Genomic DNA, 20430 nt, shown 5'->3' with positions numbered 1-20430 from the left:
TAGTTATTGTACTAGATTTTCTCATTAAATAGCTTATTTTGTTTCCTAATTTGTTTTTAGCATCCAAATCGCTTATTTTTTGCATAAATCGAGTAATTTAAGGTCCAAGAAAAGAATTATAACTAAAATACAAGTCAATATTTATAAATTACTGATCATGCATGAAATCTACAACTTATTTAATTGATTTGGTCATTAATATCGTATTTAGTTACTTAAACGAGTAAATCTGCCAAATATGGTTCGTTTTTGATATTCTTATATAAACAAGACTTATAATCTATGCCACAAACTTTACCTAAACCCTAAGAAGCATTCTCAGTCGTCACCCCTCTCTATGCCTCATAAAATCCTTCGGTTTTTGCATTATTGTTGAAGATGCAAGCTTGTTCGTTTGACTTTGCTTACGTGTGGACCTTTGACTCATCGTTACTGTTGATTCTTTCACTTTCCGGGTACGTTGTAAATATAGAAATCATTCATATATATTCCTTAGTCAATAACCTTCAATCAATTTCGGTGGTTGAAGATTGTTGACTGGTCAAATCATTTAAAACTCGTTAAAGGACAAAATAGTCAACTAGTTTGACTTAACGTTTTCTCATACTTCTGGTCAGATTCAACGTTTGGTCTAGAAGACTTTTATTCTCTTAACAAAATTTTAAGGCTAGTGACCAAAAACCGACTTCCGACTCGCTGTTCGGATTCTGGTCAGTACCAGCTCGCTTAAATCTTAAAACAAACATAACTTGAATTCTAAACGTCCGTTTGGATTGATTCCAGCGGAAACGAGTTCGTTTTTATTTATATTATCATATCCTAAAATCTCAGATTATGAATTGTTTATATCATTTGACATGTAGTGGACGACTCGCTTATTCATTAACTCGCTTCATCGTGTTTATATTCGTTTGTCATTAATCTAAGGTGAGTTTATCATTCCCCTATTTTACCAACTTTTTTAAAAGTTTTGAGGACATATGCGTACCTATCCTTATTTCATACTATAATATATATATATATATATATATATATATATATCACACAAATGCATACGTACAATTGTGAGTGACTTAATCAAATATACGTGTTACATGCTTACTTGTGTTAATATTCATTCATTCGTATACTGTGTTAATATTCATCCATTCGTATATTAGGAGGTGTCCATCATACTCCCATGTATTGGGTTCTCATGCTATTGACCAACGCCCGATTCGCTTGGCAACGGTCTACATACTTGTTTATGGTTTGATTATATTTACCGCTTTTATCACGTTATTTTTATTTATATTGACATGTAAAACTGGTGATATTCTCACTCAATATTATGTTGACAAACTCCATTTTCTACACATATGCAGGTTGTTTGTATTGAAGATTGAAGTTTGGACACGTAGACAAGACCTTAGGATATAAACAAGATAATTATTATTTGAGCTTATATTCATGTATTTAAATTTCTTGTTGTAATTGAATAATGTGTGTATACGTTGAATAAAATATATAATTAGATATTGTCACTTTTATATTATGATAGTATCCTCGAGCTGTGAGCAATCGGATCACGCCCCGACATTTCCGCCTTAGGTTGGAGTGTGACAAACTTCACTTGGGCAATACCACTGCTCTATGGAGGATCAAATGACGTTTGATCCGTTTTCAATGAGAAACCCGAATTATAGGTCCCCTCGAGACACTGAAGACCGACCACTCCCATTGTAGGGTGATAACGAGGATGATGAAGTCCCGGAAACGCAAGTATACCATCAACCTCTATTTCAAAAATTTAATTTAGGTGGAGATAAGGAGGAGGATGAAATGGAAGTTCAAGAAGAACAAACCGTCCAACAAAAAGAAATCCAAGGTCAGATGACGAGGCGTTGGTGAAAGCATGGGTTCATATTTCCGGTGACAAAAAGGTCAGAAACCAACAAAAATCCGATAGTTTTGGGGGAAGAATTCTTGATCATTTCAACCAACTTGTAGGCGGAAGTGATCGAACCGATCATCAACTCAATAGAAAGTGGACTCCAACGCTTTCAAAGGTTATATATTTTAACGGATTATGGCAACAAACAGTAAACTTTCTTTTTTTCTTTTAGTAATACTAGTTATTTGCTGTTGTATTCATTCTTATTTTTTTTTTGTAACTATATAGGATCGTTTGAGAAAGAGTGAGTGTAATGATCTTCAAATGATGCAAACACTACGAAGGAATTCAAGAAAAAAAAATATAAGGGTGGGTTTAAAGACGTCGAAGCATGGGAGGTTATAAGAAAGCATCCTAAATGGCTTCAAGTCCCATTGGTTGGTGAATCATCCGAGAGTTACTTGAACAAAGAAGGCGGTCATCAGAAGCCGGCAACTATACCCTGAACTCCACACCCAACAAAGAATTCAATGCTCATATAGACCTCAATGATGATCACGCTCCTTCAAGATCAACCTGAAAAAAACAAAAAAAATCTGAGACGTCAAGCAAACATAGTTTCATTGACACACTTGTTTCCTACACATCAATGAGGAGCTAACAACACAAGGAGGCTATGGAATGAAAAGGCAACAAGGAGAAGAAACTTTGCGCTTATTTAAGGAGCAACTTGCGGCGGTGGTGGCGTGACAAGATTTTTACAACGACATGAAGACGTATAGGGAGTTATACGAAGGTTTGTCTGACCTGTTATTGGATTTAATTCCTAACTTCAAACGTGAAGCAGTGATAAAATACGGGCTGCCTAGTAATTTTTAGATTAGTTTTTTTTTATGTTTGTTTTTTTAGTTTGGATTTCGTAATTTTTAATTTTAATAGAAGTTTTTATTTATTTGTGTTTAAACTATAAAAAAAATAAAATTTTGTAGGGTAGTTCGGGTACACCATTGTCAACCCTTAGGATAGTCCAGAGTAGTTAAGGGTAAAAATGATATGGCGGTGCAGAATTGGTCAGTGCTTATGCTACTTTGGGCACCCTTAGGTGACCACATTCCCAGACCGCCCCCTTCCCCTTCTCTATAATTACATTAAAAACAATGCATTTCTCTTTTTTGTTCAATTAAATAATATTTTTTATATCTTTATTGTTACAGTTTCTTTCTCCTCTACTCACAACCAATTCAACAAATATTAAAAAATAAACAGAGGCAAACAAAAATTCACTAAATTTATTAAAAATCACACTATTTTCTCTTTTCACCATATAATTTAAATTCACAAGCACTTAGAGCATTCTCATCCGGTTCCCTAAATGTTTGTGAGGGGAGTTTGTAAATTATAGGGTGAGGTTTTGAGTGGTTGTGAGTGTAAATTATAGGGTGGAGAGAGAAAAGGTAGTTATTTTTTGTAAATTTGGGGAAAGAGTGGTGATTTTTGTTAAATTATAGAGTGGAAAGAGAAAACTGCAATGAAAAATGTATAAAAAAGTATTTTTAATTAAACAGAAGAAAGAAATGTAGTGTTTTTTAGTGTAATTATATGATACATATGGATATAGGGATATGGAACCGGATGAGAATGCTCTTACAGCCTCACCTTATAATTTTCCCTCACATACTTTTAAAGGATGAGCTGAGAATACTATAAGAGGATTAAAGTGACACACTTTTTCTATGACATACATGTTTTATACGAAGGGTGTGTTTGGGATTTCTTATAAAAACTTCTTGTAACTTATATCAATATAAGCTATACAAGTGTAACTTATTAATTTTTCTCTCTCACATCAAAGTCAATTTTAAACACCTTGTTACTTTTAAAAATATATAAAGAAGTTAATAAGTTAAAAAAAAGGACAATTTTGTAGAATAGTAAGCAAGTTTCAATTTTGTTCCAATCAAGTCACTAATATTTTATTTTGCCTCAATCAGGTCACTCAAATTTTAATTTTGCCTCAATTAGGCCACTCAACTTTTAATGTGTCTCAATTAGGTCACTTGACTTTCAATTTTAGCTCACTTAGGCCACCAAATTATCAATGAATGTTCTAATACCATCTTTTTTACCTTCATACGATATGTTCATAAATAACTAAAACATCATTAAACCCAACATTTTTTCATTTTTTATCAATAAATATATCACTTGCGATAATATAGCAGTTGCCCTTTTCATATTAAAACAAAACTCGAAAGTCAAGTGAACTGATTAACACAAAACAAAATACGAGTGACTTGATTAGAACAATCTTGAAACTTTTTAAAAAAATATAAAAGGGGAAGTAAAATCCTGAGGGCGAAGACGACGCCGTATGGGTTCGATAAACCCCATTTCTGGCTTGTATTCTATTCTACTTGTCGCTAGTGAGGTTTGTAGTTCCGATCAAAACCCTCGTTTCAACCTAAAACCACACAAATGAAGACACGCACACAATCCTCCATACTGCTACTGGTCTTCAGCTGGATCTTACTCCTCAGATCGGCCGTCGTTCTATCGGATAGCATCCTCGGAGTTGCTCCCCAAGGTCCAATCCAAACCCTAATTCTTCGTAAATACTCACCAACCATCGTTTCACTTATTGTTATCCTACAGATGAGGCATACTACGGGGGATTATACTCTTCCGGAAAGATTCAATGCAGAGACGGATCTAAATCATTCACTAAGGCTCAGCTTAATGATGACTTCTGTGATTGCTCAGATGCCACTGACGAGCCAGGTCTATATTCTATTATTTTAATCTATCGGTAATTTTAATATCACGCAGAATTTTATATTTATAGCAATTTAACACTACCAATTCAGCAATATACTCTCCTCCTACCATTAACAAATTAACCTTTTGCAACTTACAAAACACTAACAATTGTAGCTGATTTAGCACTTAAAAACACTAAAATTGACAATTAAGACTTAACAAACTGATATCGGGAAAATCGGTCAATATTGCCGATATTAGCGGTACCGGTATTCTGCTAGAGGTCCAACTACCGCTATACTACCGATATTGACTGCATAGATTTTTAATAGGTTTTGAATTTTGAGTTAGATGTGTTTATGTTTGGTTAGTGATGGACTGATGTCATAGTTGTGAGTTTTTTGCGTTGCAGGGACGTCTGCGTGTCCGGCTGGGAGGTTTTATTGCCGGAACTCTGGACATAGTCCTCTTGTTATATTTTCTTCTAGGGTTAATGATGGGATTTGTGGTGAGTAAACTTTTTATTCATTAGTTCTTGTTGTTGTATCTGTGAGGCTTGGACTTTTGGGGTTGCTTGTTTTTATGAATTTGATGGATTTATTGTGTTATATGTTATCATGCTAGAGAAAGACGTGTCTGCTAATTTGGTTATCCGATTATTTAACTGACGCAGAAGCTGTAGATAAACCCTAGAGCCTACAAATTAGGCAGATGGAATTTCAATTTCAATAGTGACATCATGTTTCAATAATTGATTTGCATTGTGTGTCACAATTCTACTTTATTCTTATGTATATTATTGGCACATGTGTAAAAGACATAGTTATCAAATATATTATATATATGATAATTAATACTATTCTTCAAATAAATTAAACAAAAGCTATTATATAACATTTATTATCATCTAATTAGTACCAAAAGTTCTAAAATAGTCAAGATTCAAATGTAATTACAAAACTTGAATAACAAAATGTTCAATGTAATTCCTTTGACTTCTCCTTAGCACTTCTTGCGTTTCTTATGCTCAGCTTTTATCTTCTCATGTTCCTACCATAGACAATGCCAAAGCGCTTGCCTAGGAACTAGAAGCGCATTTGTTGAGCCTCGTTTGAAAATTGGGCCTAGGCGCAAGAAGCGAGTGCTTTTAAAAACTATGGTAAAAGAGCTGTGATATGCAACTTTATGCATTTAAAACAATAAATTGGGTGTTTACATCAAATCATGTGTTTTTCTCTTCTGGTGTTTCTGATGTACTTGAAAAAGTATTTGGATATTGGTCTAGTGGACCTGTTGTTTGATAGATTAATTAGAATTTTAAGTTCAAATTGTAGGCATATTATATCATCTTGCATACATAGTGTCTGAGATGCATCAGAGATGTAGTGCTCCTACAGTTGGTTAATGATACTGCTTTAGGAACCTTTAGAATATCCTTTCTCTATTTTCACATTAATGGTGTTTGTTTCAGTTCCTGCTGCTGTTACATTGCCACAAGATGTGAATTCATGTAAATGTTTATTATCTTGTTAACTAATCAGTTAGTTGATATTCAGTTTCCATTGCCATTAGGATATGGAAAACGATATCTTTATTTTAACAATCTGATCTGTCATCACCTCAGCTTGCTGCTTTGAAATTATACAAATAAAACATAATATGAGGTGATCTAACTTTTACTTGCCTTTCTTAGGCCTTCGCCTTGTATATTCGTCACTGTTAAAACTATATATCTGCCATTATTATCTAGTGGTTGATTAAGGCGGCAATTGAATTGAAGTTGGCTATGCAAATGCAATTACCTAGGCATTCAAAGTCTGATTTTAAAGCCAATGATTACACTGTTTTGTTGAGCAGATTGCTGTGATGGAAGTGATGAATATGATGGTAAAGTGAAGTGCAAAAACACCTGTTGGGAAGCTGGGAAGGTAGCACGAGATAGATTAAGAAAAAAGATTACAGCTTTTCGTGAAGGCCTTACAGTAAGAAAGCATGAAGTTGAACAAGCAAAGCTTTCAGCAGCAAAAGAAGAGGAAGAGTTATCTAGGTTAAAGAATGAGGAAAACATACTTAAGGGGCTTGTTCAGCAGCTTAAGGGTACTTGTGTTTAATATTTTAGTTATCATTTTATGTTTTTCTAATATGAAAATTGTTATCTTTTCTTTAGAGCGTAAGGAACAGATAGAAAAGGCAGAGGAGAAAGAACGTATTCAGAAAGAAAATGAGGAAAAGAAGAAGAGGGAGGCTGAAGAAGCAAAGTTAAAGGAACAAAAAGCTGAAGAAAAAGTTGAGGAACAAAAAACTGAAGAAAAAGTTGAAGAACAAGAAGCTGTAGGAAGTAAATCTGATGATGAAGCAAGGGTTCATGATCACTCGCTTTCAAGTCAGGTGAGTGTTGTACTTTACATGAAGTTTTCATACTTGCTTTTCCTGCATCAAGTTTGCTCCTCCATGATTTTTCATCTGTTAATTTTGTAATTGAGGTATGTTTCATAGGATCTAAACAAGGCCCCTGCTGATATTGAAGCTGCAGTGGCCCACCATAATGATGACAATGATGCATCTCATGACAATATGGAAGAGGAGGTACTTGTTTATATTAATGTTATACTATAACACTTTTTATGCTTATTGAACTTTTTTTTTTGTATAGCATGTTGAAGACAATGAGGAACTATCTAAAGTTGCACATGAACATGACCCCGAGGAATCATCTGATGCTGCACATGAATGTGATCATTCTCCTGTGCCGGGAAGTAAGGTACATTGTTTTGTCATTTACTCAATTTGAGCAATTGTAGCAATTTTTAGCTCTTTATATTAAGCTGGAATTCATCAGACTGTGATCTATTTTTCGTTGTTTTCCTTTGGTTTTTCTTTTAACTTAGTATAAGACTCTCTGTAACTCAAATATTAGTGTTGCACAGTTTTAGTGAAATTCCTTGTTTTAGTTTCTTCGAATTAGTTCCTCTAGTTTCCTTTGGTTTTTGTCACTTAATGTGGTTAGGCCTGTAAACGAACCGGGTGCTAACTAAAGTGAAGCGTTTGTGAGCCTTAAAGCATGAAGTTCATTTTTGTTCCTTCATTAAATAAACGGATGAACATGAGCAAAACTTTTTGTTCATTTACTTAATGAATGAACATGAACACGTCCCATCCATTCATTTATTTTCGTGAACGTTTGTTCATATAAGTTTGTTTATGTTCATTATATTCAGTTATGTTCGTTTAAGCCCGTTTACATACTTATTTAAGTTTTGTAGGCCCGATACAATTTAGCCTAGTTTTATGAAATTAAAATATCACCCGTTACAATTTAGTGTAGTTTTACTATCTTTTAGGCCCGACATATCGATGTTCATATGTACTTATAATTGGTGTTATTCAGTTGTCTGTTCCTTTATGTTTAGTTATGTTCGTTATTTCTGTATGGTTCTGTTTGTTTATGTTCATGAACCATTTGCACTAACATAAACGAAAACGAACATGTCATTTTCTTAATGAACAAGCACAAACAAGAAAACACCATTCGTTTAATTGTTCGTGTTTGATAGTTTGCTCTAGTAAAGTTAAATGAACCAACGCAAACATGCTCTGTTTGTGTTTGTCCGGTTAGTTTACAGGCCTAAATGTGAAGATACCAAGTCATTATCACAGTGGCCTTTTCTGACCGTTATCAATCAATCTTTGCATATAACCCATCTGTTTTTCAGGAAGATGATGCATCTGAAGATACTGATTCATTATCAAGGGAAGAATTAGGTCGTGTGATTGGTTCGCGTTGGACTGGTAAGAAAACCGAGGAACACGAGGAAGATGAAAGCACTTCTAAGCATTATTATGAAGATGATGATGATCTAGATGACGATGATGCATCCGATAATGCACATGATGAGGAGTACAACGGGTATGATACGGAAACCGAGGAAGACCATCATAAATATGAGGATGATGATCACATGCATGATGTTCCAGATGATGATTCCCATGATTCCCACAAATACGGGTCAGATGATGAAATTGACATGTCAGGTAAACATGAAATTTATATTTACCATTTTGACATGTCATTCATTTCGTATTTATTATTTTCAAATTTATGTATGTTTAAGATTTCGAAAGCACAAGCAACCCGTCATGGTTGGTGAAGATTCAACAAACTGTAAGAAAGTTTATAGAGGCTGTTAACCCGTTTCAGACTCCGGTGGATACATCTGGTAAAAATGAAAGTTTTTTGTTCATTTGAACATATATACGCTCTTAAATTCGCATGAATGATGAATCATTGTTAATTTGTTTGTACTGTAGAATCTGAAAATGTACGAAAAGAATATGATGATGCTAGTGGGAAGCTATCTAAAATGCAATCAAGAATAACGAGTTTAACCAAAAAGCTAGGTCATGACTTCGGTAAGTAATTATCTTTTTATTTTGTTTTAAAATTTATCCCCAAAATTAAATATATAATAATCTATTTTTGATATTACAGGTCTAGAGAAGGAGTTCTATTCACTATACGGACATTGCTTTGAGATAAAAGAAAACAAGTTATAACTTATAAACTTCATATTTCTTATTTTATGCTGAATTTGGAGGTCTTCAATGATTTTATGCTGAATTTGTTTTTTTTTTAATCTGTTTCAGGTATGTTTATAAAGTCTGTCCTTATAAGGAAGCCATCCAAGAGGAGGGTCACAGCACAACTCGTTTAGGGTAGGAGTTTTAAAGGCCTTGAATACTTTTTAATTTTTTAATGTCAACGAGTATGATTTTTTCTTGTTTTGTATATAGGCAATGGGATAAATTTGATGAGTCACACAGAGTCATGTTCTTTTCAAATGGAGACAAATGTTGGAACGGACCTCAGAGAAGCTTAACCGTATGTTAATTCATTATCCTATATTAATATTAACTCAGTCATATATACGGGTTGATTCAGAACAATATTTCATATGCTTTTTCTCGACATGTAACAGGTCAGATTAAGATGTGGATCAAAAGTTGAACTTGCTGATATAGATGAACCAAGCCGTTGCGAGTAAGATTCTCTCTCTACCCCCTCTCCCCTCCTCCCATGAACATTGTGGACTAAAAGTATTACTAATTTCTTATTGCAGATACTCGGCATTGTTGACGACTCCAGCCCTGTGCCAGGAAGGAAGACTCAAGGTACATGTCTTATAACCATTTTGACTTAGTTGACCATTTCGACATTTACCTATAAATGGGTTGAAAAGGAAGTGGGTCAAACAGGCCAAAAGTCATAATAATAATGATTAGACAAAACAGCAAAAGACGTCCTTTATGTTTGGACGTTTTTTCAATAGACATCCTTTCGTGAAACAAATGGCAGAAAGCATACTGTATGTTTCAAATTCCTTTCACGTTAGGTCCTTTAGCCCTAACCCTGTTAAATATATTCGTTAAATCTAGTCATGTGCAATGCACATGAGGGTACTTTTGTAACTTTACACATTATTTAATAATTAAAACTAAATAAACATTTAAATTTAAGAAAAATAAAATCCCTCTCTCTCTCTCTCTTTGATTCTCCTAAAGACCACCACCCCTACCATCACCAACCAAACAAGCACCACCACCCACCATCTGCCGCCGCCTCCACCCACGACCACAGTCGCCTCCACTGTAACTCCCATTGTAAGAACCCTAAATCCCCAATACTCATCATTTACAAAATCAAAAACCCTAACTTTGGCCCTAATCCATCTCTGTCTTGCCGTTAAATATATGGCCGGCCACCATCTAGCCATGACCACCACCACATCGCCGGCAACCATTATAACCATCGCCGGTGACCACCACCACATCTCCGGCAACCATTACAATTAGCCCATTGATGCTACCACCGGCCTACTCAATCTCAGATCTGTAAACATCCTTCTTATTCAATCGTAGATCTAGAACGAGTAAACGTGATAATAATTGTGTGTTTCCGGCGGCCAACTTCATCAATCCGACTATGGTTATGGAGGTTGCAGAGAAAGTAGAGAGAGAATAGAGATGGAGATTGAATGTATCTCTTACTTGGAAGTTTACCCACTTGATTTGGATCTGTAAACCTAAAACCCTAAATTTGTTCTTGCACCAGATCTTTAAATGTAAACAGATGAAGATGGTCGCCGGACGGTGGTGTGGGTGGTCGCCGGACGGTGTGGTGGCAATGCACCTGGCGGTGGTCAGAGAGAGAGAGAGAGAGAAATAATTGAGAGAGAGTGAGTTTAAGATATATATATATATATATATAATATTTATTTTTTCAATTATTAAATAAATATGTAAATGTACAAAACTACCCTCATGTGCCTTGCACATGACTGGATTTAACGAGAAAAGTTAACTGGGTTAGGCCAAAAGGACATAAGGTGATATAGTTTTTAAACAAAAAGGATGCTTTTTGTCATTAATTTTGCGAAAGGACGACCATTGAAAAAACGTGCAAACATAAAGGACTAGTTTTGCTGTTTTGTCTAATAATAATAATAATAATAATAATAATAAAATAATAATAATAATAGTTAGATAAAAAGGTGTTTGTGGGTCATTCAAATGCACGACACCTTCTAAACAGCTATACTAAAAAAGTTGGGTTATCATAATGATAATAATAATAACAGTTGATAAAAAAAAGTGTTTTCGGGTCAGCCTGACCAGACCCGTTTCTTATATCGGATCTTCTGATTGTATTTGAGTGGCGCTACAGGAACTAGAAGATAAACTTGAAGCAGTGAACAAGGATCAACCTCATGGTCATGATGAGCTTTGAATCTTCTATAGGCTATTTACACCTCTTGCTTCAAAGTAAGCTTACAGCCTTTAGTTTATCTTGGTCAACAAAAGTCAACTTGAAATTGAGAAGCCAATGAATGAGTATAGATCTTCATTCATTTTGGATGCACCAATTTTGACTTGTTTACTTGTTTATGCAGGTTAACAATTAAAGGTGACCCGACCCATAAGTTCTTTTTTCCATTTTTGTAATGAACTTGCTAAATAGGATCAACACTTCCATGAAACGTGGAGTCGAGAACTAAGACTAGAGGAACCATTCTATAGTAACTTGTACCTCATGCGTTGAAAGTTGGACTTTTGCATGTGTCTTATGGGGATCGTGAATACATTCTTTTGTAATCGAGTTGGAAAAACGCTCTTATGGTTTTACTTTTGTCTACCTGACGGTTTGCATATTAAATCATATATGTCACGAATCATGATTCTTATTGTGTAGTATATGACCATCCAGAAGGTCAATTGTTTGGTCAAAAGAAAAAGAAAAATAAATCCTAGACGGTCAAGTTCACGCTTTTCTTAACATCTAGAGGTATAAACATAAATAAATAACTATTATCAAATAACTATTATAAACATAAATGAATATTATATATTAGTGGACATAGAGATATCTTGCGTTTCTTTCACTCTATCAATGATGATTCTTCTCATCTTTTATTCCTTCCATTTTCTTAATGGAGTTTGCCAGTTTGGAATAACCTCAAGTGTGAGTCTTTTTTTAGGCGAAATGTTAACCATCCGTAGTTATTTTAACTCTCTATGCTTGATTTACGTAGGAACACATTCAAGGAGGAAACCCATCATTGTGGAAAACCCTCTTGAGTCATTTTCGAACCTAAATCATAAAGTTGCAAACATCTACCATAACCCTTATGTCATTGGACCAGAAAGTCAATTGCATTTTATTCATTCATTCATTCCATGATTACTAAAACGGTTTCTTTAGTTCATGTTATATAAGAGGAGAAGGGGCATTCGTAGGTATTACCTACGCACTGGTCAATCCGTACTGCCATCTCATTTCTACACTCCAAACCACAAAATTGCACGCGACACCTACCCATAAGTACCCTAGAACATGTGTTTTTTATTTTTTATAATCTAAAATAAATAAAACAATTAAATGTAATTAAAATTAAAATATCATTAAAATTAAAAATATAACATATCTGAAAACCGGAAAAATAAAATACGACAATTCAAACTAAAAATATTAAAATACGAAAATTAAAACTAAACGATCATTTAGCCAATTATATTGCTCGATGATTATGTTGTTGTGTCTTCCTTTTAGGAATGCTCGATGACGTTGTCGTGTCCTTCTCTTCGGCTTGCTCGATGAGATCTGAAAATTTGTATGCTACAATCGTTTGAAAAAATGTTGTTATCAGAATCGTTCGGCGATATGAATATCCCGAGACCATCGTTTGAGAAATTAGTCATCAAGCGTTTAAGTGAATAAAAATGGTGAAGGTTTGAGTGAATAAAAATGATGGAAGATTTGAGTGAATAAAATGGTGAAGAGTTAGTGGTATAATAATAATAATAATAATAATAATAATGATAATAATTAGTTACACATTTATGTTTTCAAAACATATATTCTTCATGACAAAGGTTTGCCATAAATTGTAACTTGGCAATCTACCCATATGGGGCGGGTTTGCTTTGTGATTTGAAACCCATGAAGCTTACCTTGTGCCCCTTCTCCTCTAATAGTTCTCATTAGGGTATTCATAAACAGCTGAAACGAATCGTGAAAAGTTTGAAATCAAAGCAAGTCAAATGGTTAGGCTTGTTTGATATTTATATGTTTCGGTTCAAGTTGGTTTCGAGTTTTAACGATTTGAAAGTTAAAACTAAAAGTAACCATGTACATTGAACTGGCTGTTTAACCTTTGTTATGCAGTATAACAATAATAATAATAATCCAACTTCATCTTTTTAAAATTTAATACAAACTAAGAATTACAAAAATTCGAAAAATAAAAGAATAGTTCAAACCGTCAAACAGCTAAAGCTAGTCGGTCCGGATGACCCAACTAACCTAGTTGGGTTGATTTGTTTAGTTTCTTAAATCATTAACGATTCAAAGTTTCAAACTATAAATTTTATCAAAACAGGATGAATTGGAGTTGGATTTATACATTTTATCTCTTTATAATAGTTTACGTATATATTTTATTTATTATATACATATTTTTACATCTAACGAGGTTATTCAAACTCGAATTTGCATTTAAAATTTCATCTCGAGTTACCTGAAAACCGACTCGATTCACAAATGTGCATCGGAGTTGCTTGGTTGATTATAATGGAGTTTATATTGCATAATGATACCTTTCAAGTCATTTGATTCGGTTCATACATATTTTCAAAAAGTAAACTGATTTTTTGTTTCTTCCGAAAAAAAAAGTAGTCCAAACCGGGTCATTCTCGTAGTTTTAAAACATGGTCGCTAAACCGGGCACCGGCTCGTGGGTAAGAAAAACGAGGGAGGAATGTGTTTGTTTTACCTTTTGGTCTTTTTTCTTTGTATATAGGGTCCCCAAGATTATGACTTTTCTCTAAATATATGCTTTATACTCATGTCCCAATTTAAATGCACTTATTTATTTGGGCTACTACTTAGGATTCCATGGTTTTGGTATCTGGCCAAGACTAACAATATAATCTATAAAAAAAATTATTTCTAAACATGATTTAAAACTAGTGTGTGATGACAGTCACATAAACAAAACAATCTATTATACGCGCTAGTCACACATAAAATCCTCATTTTCTTGATCTTAGTTTCATTTGAAAGTACACATATTAGGAATGCGAGACGGATATAGAGGTTTTAAACCTCAAAATATATGTTAAAATTCAAAAAATTATGTTACATGCAACATGTTCATCTACGATTGTGTTGTAAATTGATTGTGGGTTTTTACTAAAAATAACCACTTTTATATGCATAGAACATGGTCGAACCGTGTTGCAACCATGAGTTCTTAATTTTGAAAGTTGTTCCAATTTACATGACATACAATTCTAATTGCTAATTCATATAATTCACACACTTAGAGAAAAGTTACAACTTCTAAGTGTTGAATGTGTGATTAAAACACGTAATTCACTATATTCAACACTTCTTGAAGATTGCACATTGATGAAATCAACCAATTAGGAGGCTAATTTGTTCGGCACAAAGTGAAAGATGATGCTTGATGATTAAGAATTCATCTTCGATAGAAAGTTAGCAAAGACAGTCGCACCACCACTTGTCTATAACAAAATAGAAGCTAAAATTACTCTTTATCTTATAGTGCACAAGTTCGTGTTTTGTTTGTAAACGAGCTAAGCTTAAGCCAACAAAAGTTCACTCGTAGTTATTATTCGCTTACTCGTTTAACTAAAGCTTATATTTTAATTCATATAAATTATACCCAAATTTTGATGGATTAGTTTATAAGTCGAGTAGCTCATAATTTATATACTATATGTATGTTAAATTTGTATTTTTATTTTTAATTTTGTATATTAGTTATGTGCAAAAATACAAAATTCAAGTTTCTTATAAATAAGAAAGCGGATTCAAGTTTTTTACGAGTTGAACTTACATTTTAGCTTAAAAAAATAAAAAAATAATTAAAAAAAAACTAGCTGAGTTGAACTATATTGATTAAGTTTGAGCCCGAGAAATGAGTCAGTTTTGCCTAACTTGTTTGTAGCCATACTTTCTTTCCCTACTCTCTGCTTAACCCAACTCATATCACTTGCTCGATCTCATCCTTATACACAGATTTAAGATACTATGGATAACACGCAAGCTCTTTTTTACTAATAAATTACACCTAACATCATAACCAACTTTGGATTAAATGCTATTTATAACAAAATATCCTAATTCATTTCATCAACCATAATACAACACACAATTACACCTAATTCCAATAGTTTGGGGCAATAATACAAAATTTAAGTTTTTAAAAAACTAAACAAACAGATTCAAGGTTTTTACAAGTCGATCTCTACATTTTAGTTTTCTAAAATAAGCAGGCTTAGCTAATCTAACTCGTTTAACCTTGAGTCCATGCCCGAACCCAACCTAGCTATGCTTTATGGACAACACGTAAGCTATTAGTGATTAATAAATCACCCCTAACATCATAACCGAATTTGGATGATAAGCAATTTATAGTAAAATAGACAAATTTTTATTTCATCAACCATTAATACAATTCATAGTTTTGAAACTTGTGGTGAAGTGATAAGTAAGTGACTTTATGTTTCATTTGACCCAGGTTCGATTCATGCCCCCCATCATTTAGTTTTGGCGGCACCGTGTGATGATGAGAGACTAGCCGACTATGTGGCGTTCACGAGTTGAATCCTTGAACAGAACAGGATTTATCTCAGCGCACTATCGTGCCTTCGGGCAAGTGTTCATAGGTGTTGGCCTTAGGTGAGCGTTTTTTCCAAATCAAAAAACAAATGTATCTTGATGTAGTAAACTTAACTAGGAGTTCATTTGAAAAATTCGTTTTCAGATAAAAATATAAAAAATTTCCCATAGTTTCAGAAAATGTGAAGTTTCCACAAAGACCAAATCTCGAGATTTCAAACTTGTTCTCAAATAAATCAAGTAGCATTGGTCAAAAACCAAGAGTAATAATATTATTATTATATGTTATATTTCCATAAATAAAATTGGTCTTCTGGAAGGTTAAAAGGGAGAAAAAGAAATCAATATTAGGGCAAACATACATTCATATCACACACATATAAAAACACTCATATAATAACAAACAAAAAGAAAAGAAAACAAGTTAACCAACCAATCGAATTAATTTCCATAATATATTCTTATTATTCTCTCACCGCCGCCGCCCAATTTCTTTCTTAATATCATTCCCATCACTCATTCAATCTCGAATCAATTACAAATGGATCACATGAATACTGATCAAAGCCAGCAGTTGATCGGCACGAAGCGCCCGAAGACGAAGATCGTGTGCACACTAGGACCGGCCTCTCGGTCAGTTCCGATGGTGGAGAAGCTGTTGAAGGCAGGTATGAACGTTGCTAGGTTTAACTTCTCGCACGGATCTTACGAGTATCATCAGGAGACGCTCGATAATCTCCGCACTGCTATGGATAACACGGGTATTCTATGTGCTGTTATGCTCGACACCAAGGTATTGCTTGTTGAATTATATATGCTTCATTGATTTTGACCTAAAATTAATTAATAAATAAATCGGATCTAGCTTGATTAGTTGAATTAGTTTTGATTGCTTGTGATTGACGTCAACGGTACGGTTTGCGTGACTTTGAAGTTTGACCTAATTTGATGCTTGAAAAATCGAATCTAGGTTACATACAGGTTTTTAGGTGCTTTAGTGGTTTAGATTAATTTTGACCTTCTTAACACTTTGTTTGAACGGAAAAGGACTATCAATTATCTCAGTTTTCGTCTCATCTCGCTAGTTGTTTGAATGAAATTTGCTATTTCAAGAAATAAATTATCTCAGATCTAGGTCTATTTTGATCTAAGATCATTGGTGTTATTGTTTCAATTTTGTAAAATTTTTGTATAAAATGGTTATTAAAAAAAACACAAACGTGGTGAATTGAATATGTTATATTCATACAAGTATACATCGCTTAAAGGTTTGTATTACTTTATGGTGGGGCTAATTGTTTTTTTGATGCTACATGACAAGTGCTGGTTGCTCATTGGTGTTATACAATATGTTCATTTGTTTCTGTATGTATATTATGGAGTCTTGACTTGGACAAGTGGCTATACTCGTTCAATAAATATTTTATTTAATTAAAATCTAATTTTATTATTCATTCATTACACTATATACTTTATAACTTTTCCATGTTGTAAGTTTTGTTAATATTGCAAATTCGTACAGGCAGTTTTAATAAATTAGCTGTATACACTTATAAATATGCGTTCAGATCATTGGACAGTAAATGACCGATCTGGATATGAAAAATTGGGTATTCGAAACTAGGCCAGCCAAACATTTATTCAGAAGTTCGTTTATTTAATAAATGAATGGACATAATAGAAAAATTTATTCATTTAGTTAAAAGAATGAACATGAACATATGTTCGTGAACGTTTGTTTATATTCATTCATTTAAGTTTGTTTGTTTACAATCATTTACGTTCATGAACATTTATACTGTTAACTAACGGGCTTAAATGACCACACAAACAAGGTCATTTCTTTAACGAACACGTACACCACAACCCCGTTCGTTTAATTGATTGTGTTCGGTCGTGTAACTGGTCAAAGTTAAACGGACAAACACAAACAAACTCCATTTGCTTCGTTCGGTTCTTTTGCAATCCTATTTGAAAATTCTTATTTTTGTATGAAATTTATTGAGAATCTGACTAAAGAATTTTATTTTTATAAATTTCAATAGAAATAAATTTTATTTAACAAGAAACTACATTATCCAGATCATCATCAATCTGCAGCTCACATGATAATTTCAATAAATTGATGGCATAAACAAACTATTAATTTTGTTTGTTTTACTTCAGGGTCCAGAGATTCGAACCGGGTTTCTAAAAGATGGCAAACCAGTCCAACTGAAACAAGGTCAAGAAATCACAATCTCAACCGATTACACCATTAAAGGTGATGACCAGATGATCTGCATGAGCTACAAGAAGCTGGCTTATGATGTTAAACCAAACAGTGTGATTCTGTGTGCAGACGGGACCATTTCTTTTACGGTTCTGTCTTGTGACACTGCAAGTGGGCTGGTTAAGTGCCGCTGTGAGAACACTGCGGTTCTTGGTGAACGGAAGAACGTTAATCTTCCGGGTGTGATTGTGGATTTGCCGACATTGACTGAGAAAGATAAAGAGGATATTATGAAGTGGGGCGTTCCTAATAAGATTGATATGATTGCTTTGTCGTTTGTTAGAAAAGGTTCAGATCTTGTGGAGGTTCGTAAGTTGTTGGGAGAAAATGCCAAAAACATCCTGCTTATGTCTAAGGTGCAGTTTTATCTCTCTCTCTCTCTTAGCCGGGTCAAACTTTTGTTTGTTCTTGGGTAACGGGTTAAATCAATGTTTTCATAACTGGACCGGAAGGCCAAACCGACAAACCATCAGTTTGTCACATTGTTGTGTTTGAATGTATGACCACTTGCATGAAAGTTTAATTATTTAACCGATTAGTCACATCATCTGGTTTCTAATACCCTCAATGAATCGGCCAAGTGGCCTTCGATGAATGACATGGCTACTTAACGAGCGGGCTAGCTCGTTTCGTGGCTCGACATGCCAACTTGTTTAGACAGACCTAATATGGATGAAATGATTGATGCAAAATTTGAGTTATAAGTTTATAACTTATAAACATAAAAATTTGGGCTTAAGTTAAACGAGCCCAATCGAGCAAGCTTTCCTTGGCTCGTTTACAAAACTGGGCCGGCTCAGTGGTTTGCTTACAAACGAGCCGATTTTAAGCGAGCTCTTTTCATGCTTTTAACAAGCGAGCTTCGAGCTACGTGCCATGTGCTTTTTAAACCGCTCAGCAAAGCAGATAGATCTAGCCGGGTTAACATGAAACACTTTTTATCCAATATTTGTTATAGGCAAATGGTGTTAAATGTGATTAGAAATAATACATATTTTCATGTTATTATAACCTTTTTATCTTCTATCAGGTTGAGAACCAAGAAGGCGTTGCCAACTTTGATGAAATCCTAGCCAACTCAGACGCATTTATGGTGGCACGTGGCGACCTCGGTATGGAAATCCCAATCGAGAAAATATTCCTAGCTCAAAAGGTAATGATATACAAATGCAACCTACAAGGAAAACCGGTTGTAACCGCCACCCAAATGCTTGAGTCAATGATCAAGTCTCCAAGACCGACCCGAGCCGAAGCCACTGACGTAGCCAACGCAGTCCTAGATGGCACTGACTGTGTCATGCTAAGTGGAGAAACTGCAGCCGGGGCATACCCTGAACTCGCAGTTCAAACCATGGCTAAAATCTGCATGGAAGCTGAAAACACAATCGACTATCAAGACGTGTTCAAAAGAATCACTGCAAATGCACCTGTCCCCATGAGCCCACTCGAAAGTCTTGCCTCATCTGCAGTTCGAACTGCGATCTCATCTAAAGCGAGCTTGATCCTGGTTCTAACCAGAGGTGGGAGCACAGCTAAACTAGTGGCTAAGTACAGGCCCGGGATGCCTATACTGTCTGTGGTGGTCCCTGAAATCAAGACCGATTCGTTTGACTGGTCGTGTAGTGATGAGTCACCGGCTAGACATAGTTTGATCTTTAGGGGTTTGGTCCCGGTTTTGATTGCGGGGTCTGCTCGAGCCTCTCATGATGAGTCAACTGAAGAGGCAATTGAGTTTGCTTTGCAGCATGCTAAAGAGAAAGGACTCTGCAAGATTGCTGATGCTGTTGTGGCTCTGCATCGTGTTGGGACCGCGTCTATTATCAAGATCGTCACTGTTAAGTGATACTTATGATATATTGGTTTTGTTGATTTTTGCCTGTTTGTTGGGGCGTATTCTTATATACTGGTAAAAGCTAAAGTCGATTTTGGTATCGATAAACTGGATTTCTTTCTTAAGAGAAGTAACGGGTAATGCATTTTTGTTATGAGTTTGAATAATAGACATTACTTTATGTTTTTTTGGAACATGATTTGGGTACTATGAGATAATTTTGTTTTTCTGGATCTATTTTTGACACTTGGTTTATTTATATTTATTATTCAGCCTGCTAATGAACGTTGATATGCGCAAGCAACAACTTCAGCCACAAAGTATAGAGTAAGTTTGTGTACTTAAGATCACGAAACGATCCGGATCCTCCCTGGACCTTGCGAATATGCTCATATCTATTGCAATTGTGTATAGTATAAAACTAATTCAATGCTTATGTACAAATTCATCCTTCAAGCCATCAAACTAATTCATGGCCAATGCAATGCTCAAACCCA

At 34.5% G+C, this 20430-nt stretch overlaps 2 protein-coding genes across 2 annotated transcripts; both read left to right on the top strand.

Annotated features, from left to right (window-relative positions):
- The first annotated feature begins 4348 nt into the window (after positions 1 to 4348).
- Positions 4349 to 11793, top strand: LOC143631163 (glucosidase 2 subunit beta-like). The gene is made up of 17 exons (XM_077100008.1): positions 4349 to 4457; positions 4526 to 4651; positions 5043 to 5138; positions 6488 to 6727; positions 6798 to 7018; positions 7127 to 7216; positions 7284 to 7391; positions 8344 to 8662; positions 8743 to 8847; positions 8939 to 9040; positions 9120 to 9177; positions 9275 to 9343; positions 9422 to 9509; positions 9607 to 9668; positions 9748 to 9799; positions 11352 to 11449; positions 11578 to 11793. The coding sequence occupies exons 1-16, from the start codon at positions 4349 to 4351 to the stop codon at positions 11412 to 11414; spliced, it is 1908 nt and encodes a 635-aa protein (XP_076956123.1). The 3' UTR covers positions 11415 to 11449; positions 11578 to 11793.
- Positions 11794 to 16371: 4578 nt separating this feature from the next.
- LOC143631162 (pyruvate kinase, cytosolic isozyme-like) lies at positions 16372 to 19997 on the top strand. The gene is made up of 3 exons (XM_077100007.1): positions 16372 to 16623; positions 17997 to 18458; positions 19133 to 19997. Exons 1-3 carry the CDS (start codon positions 16372 to 16374, stop codon positions 19943 to 19945), a joined length of 1527 nt encoding a protein of 508 aa, XP_076956122.1. The 3' UTR covers positions 19946 to 19997.
- The last annotated feature ends 433 nt before the right edge of the window (positions 19998 to 20430 follow it).

Source organism: Bidens hawaiensis, unplaced genomic scaffold (assembly GCF_021521415.1).
Source record: "Bidens hawaiensis isolate Kalapana, Puna unplaced genomic scaffold, B.hawaiensis_p1.1 tig00005944_1, whole genome shotgun sequence".
Classification (NCBI taxonomy): domain Eukaryota; kingdom Viridiplantae; phylum Streptophyta; class Magnoliopsida; order Asterales; family Asteraceae; genus Bidens; species Bidens hawaiensis.
This window is presented reverse-complemented; position numbering and strand designations above follow the sequence as displayed.

Bases quoted from the DNA above. Each gene is read 5' to 3' on its own strand.
- LOC143631163 (XM_077100008.1), top strand. From the start codon at position 4,349: ATGAAGACACGCACACAATCCTCCATACTGCTACTGGTCTTCAGCTGG. The intron at 4,652-5,042 runs GTCTATATTCTA...TTTGCGTTGCAG, and splicing joins AGATGCCACTGACGAGCCAG to GGACGTCTGCGTGTCCGGCT. The intron at 9,344-9,421 runs GTAGGAGTTTTA...TTTTGTATATAG, and splicing joins CACAGCACAACTCGTTTAGG to GCAATGGGATAAATTTGATG.
- LOC143631162 (XM_077100007.1), top strand. From the start codon at position 16,372: ATGGATCACATGAATACTGATCAAAGCCAGCAGTTGATCGGCACGAAG. The intron at 16,624-17,996 runs GTATTGCTTGTT...GTTTTACTTCAG, and splicing joins CTGTTATGCTCGACACCAAG to GGTCCAGAGATTCGAACCGG. The intron at 18,459-19,132 runs GTGCAGTTTTAT...ATCTTCTATCAG, and splicing joins ACATCCTGCTTATGTCTAAG to GTTGAGAACCAAGAAGGCGT.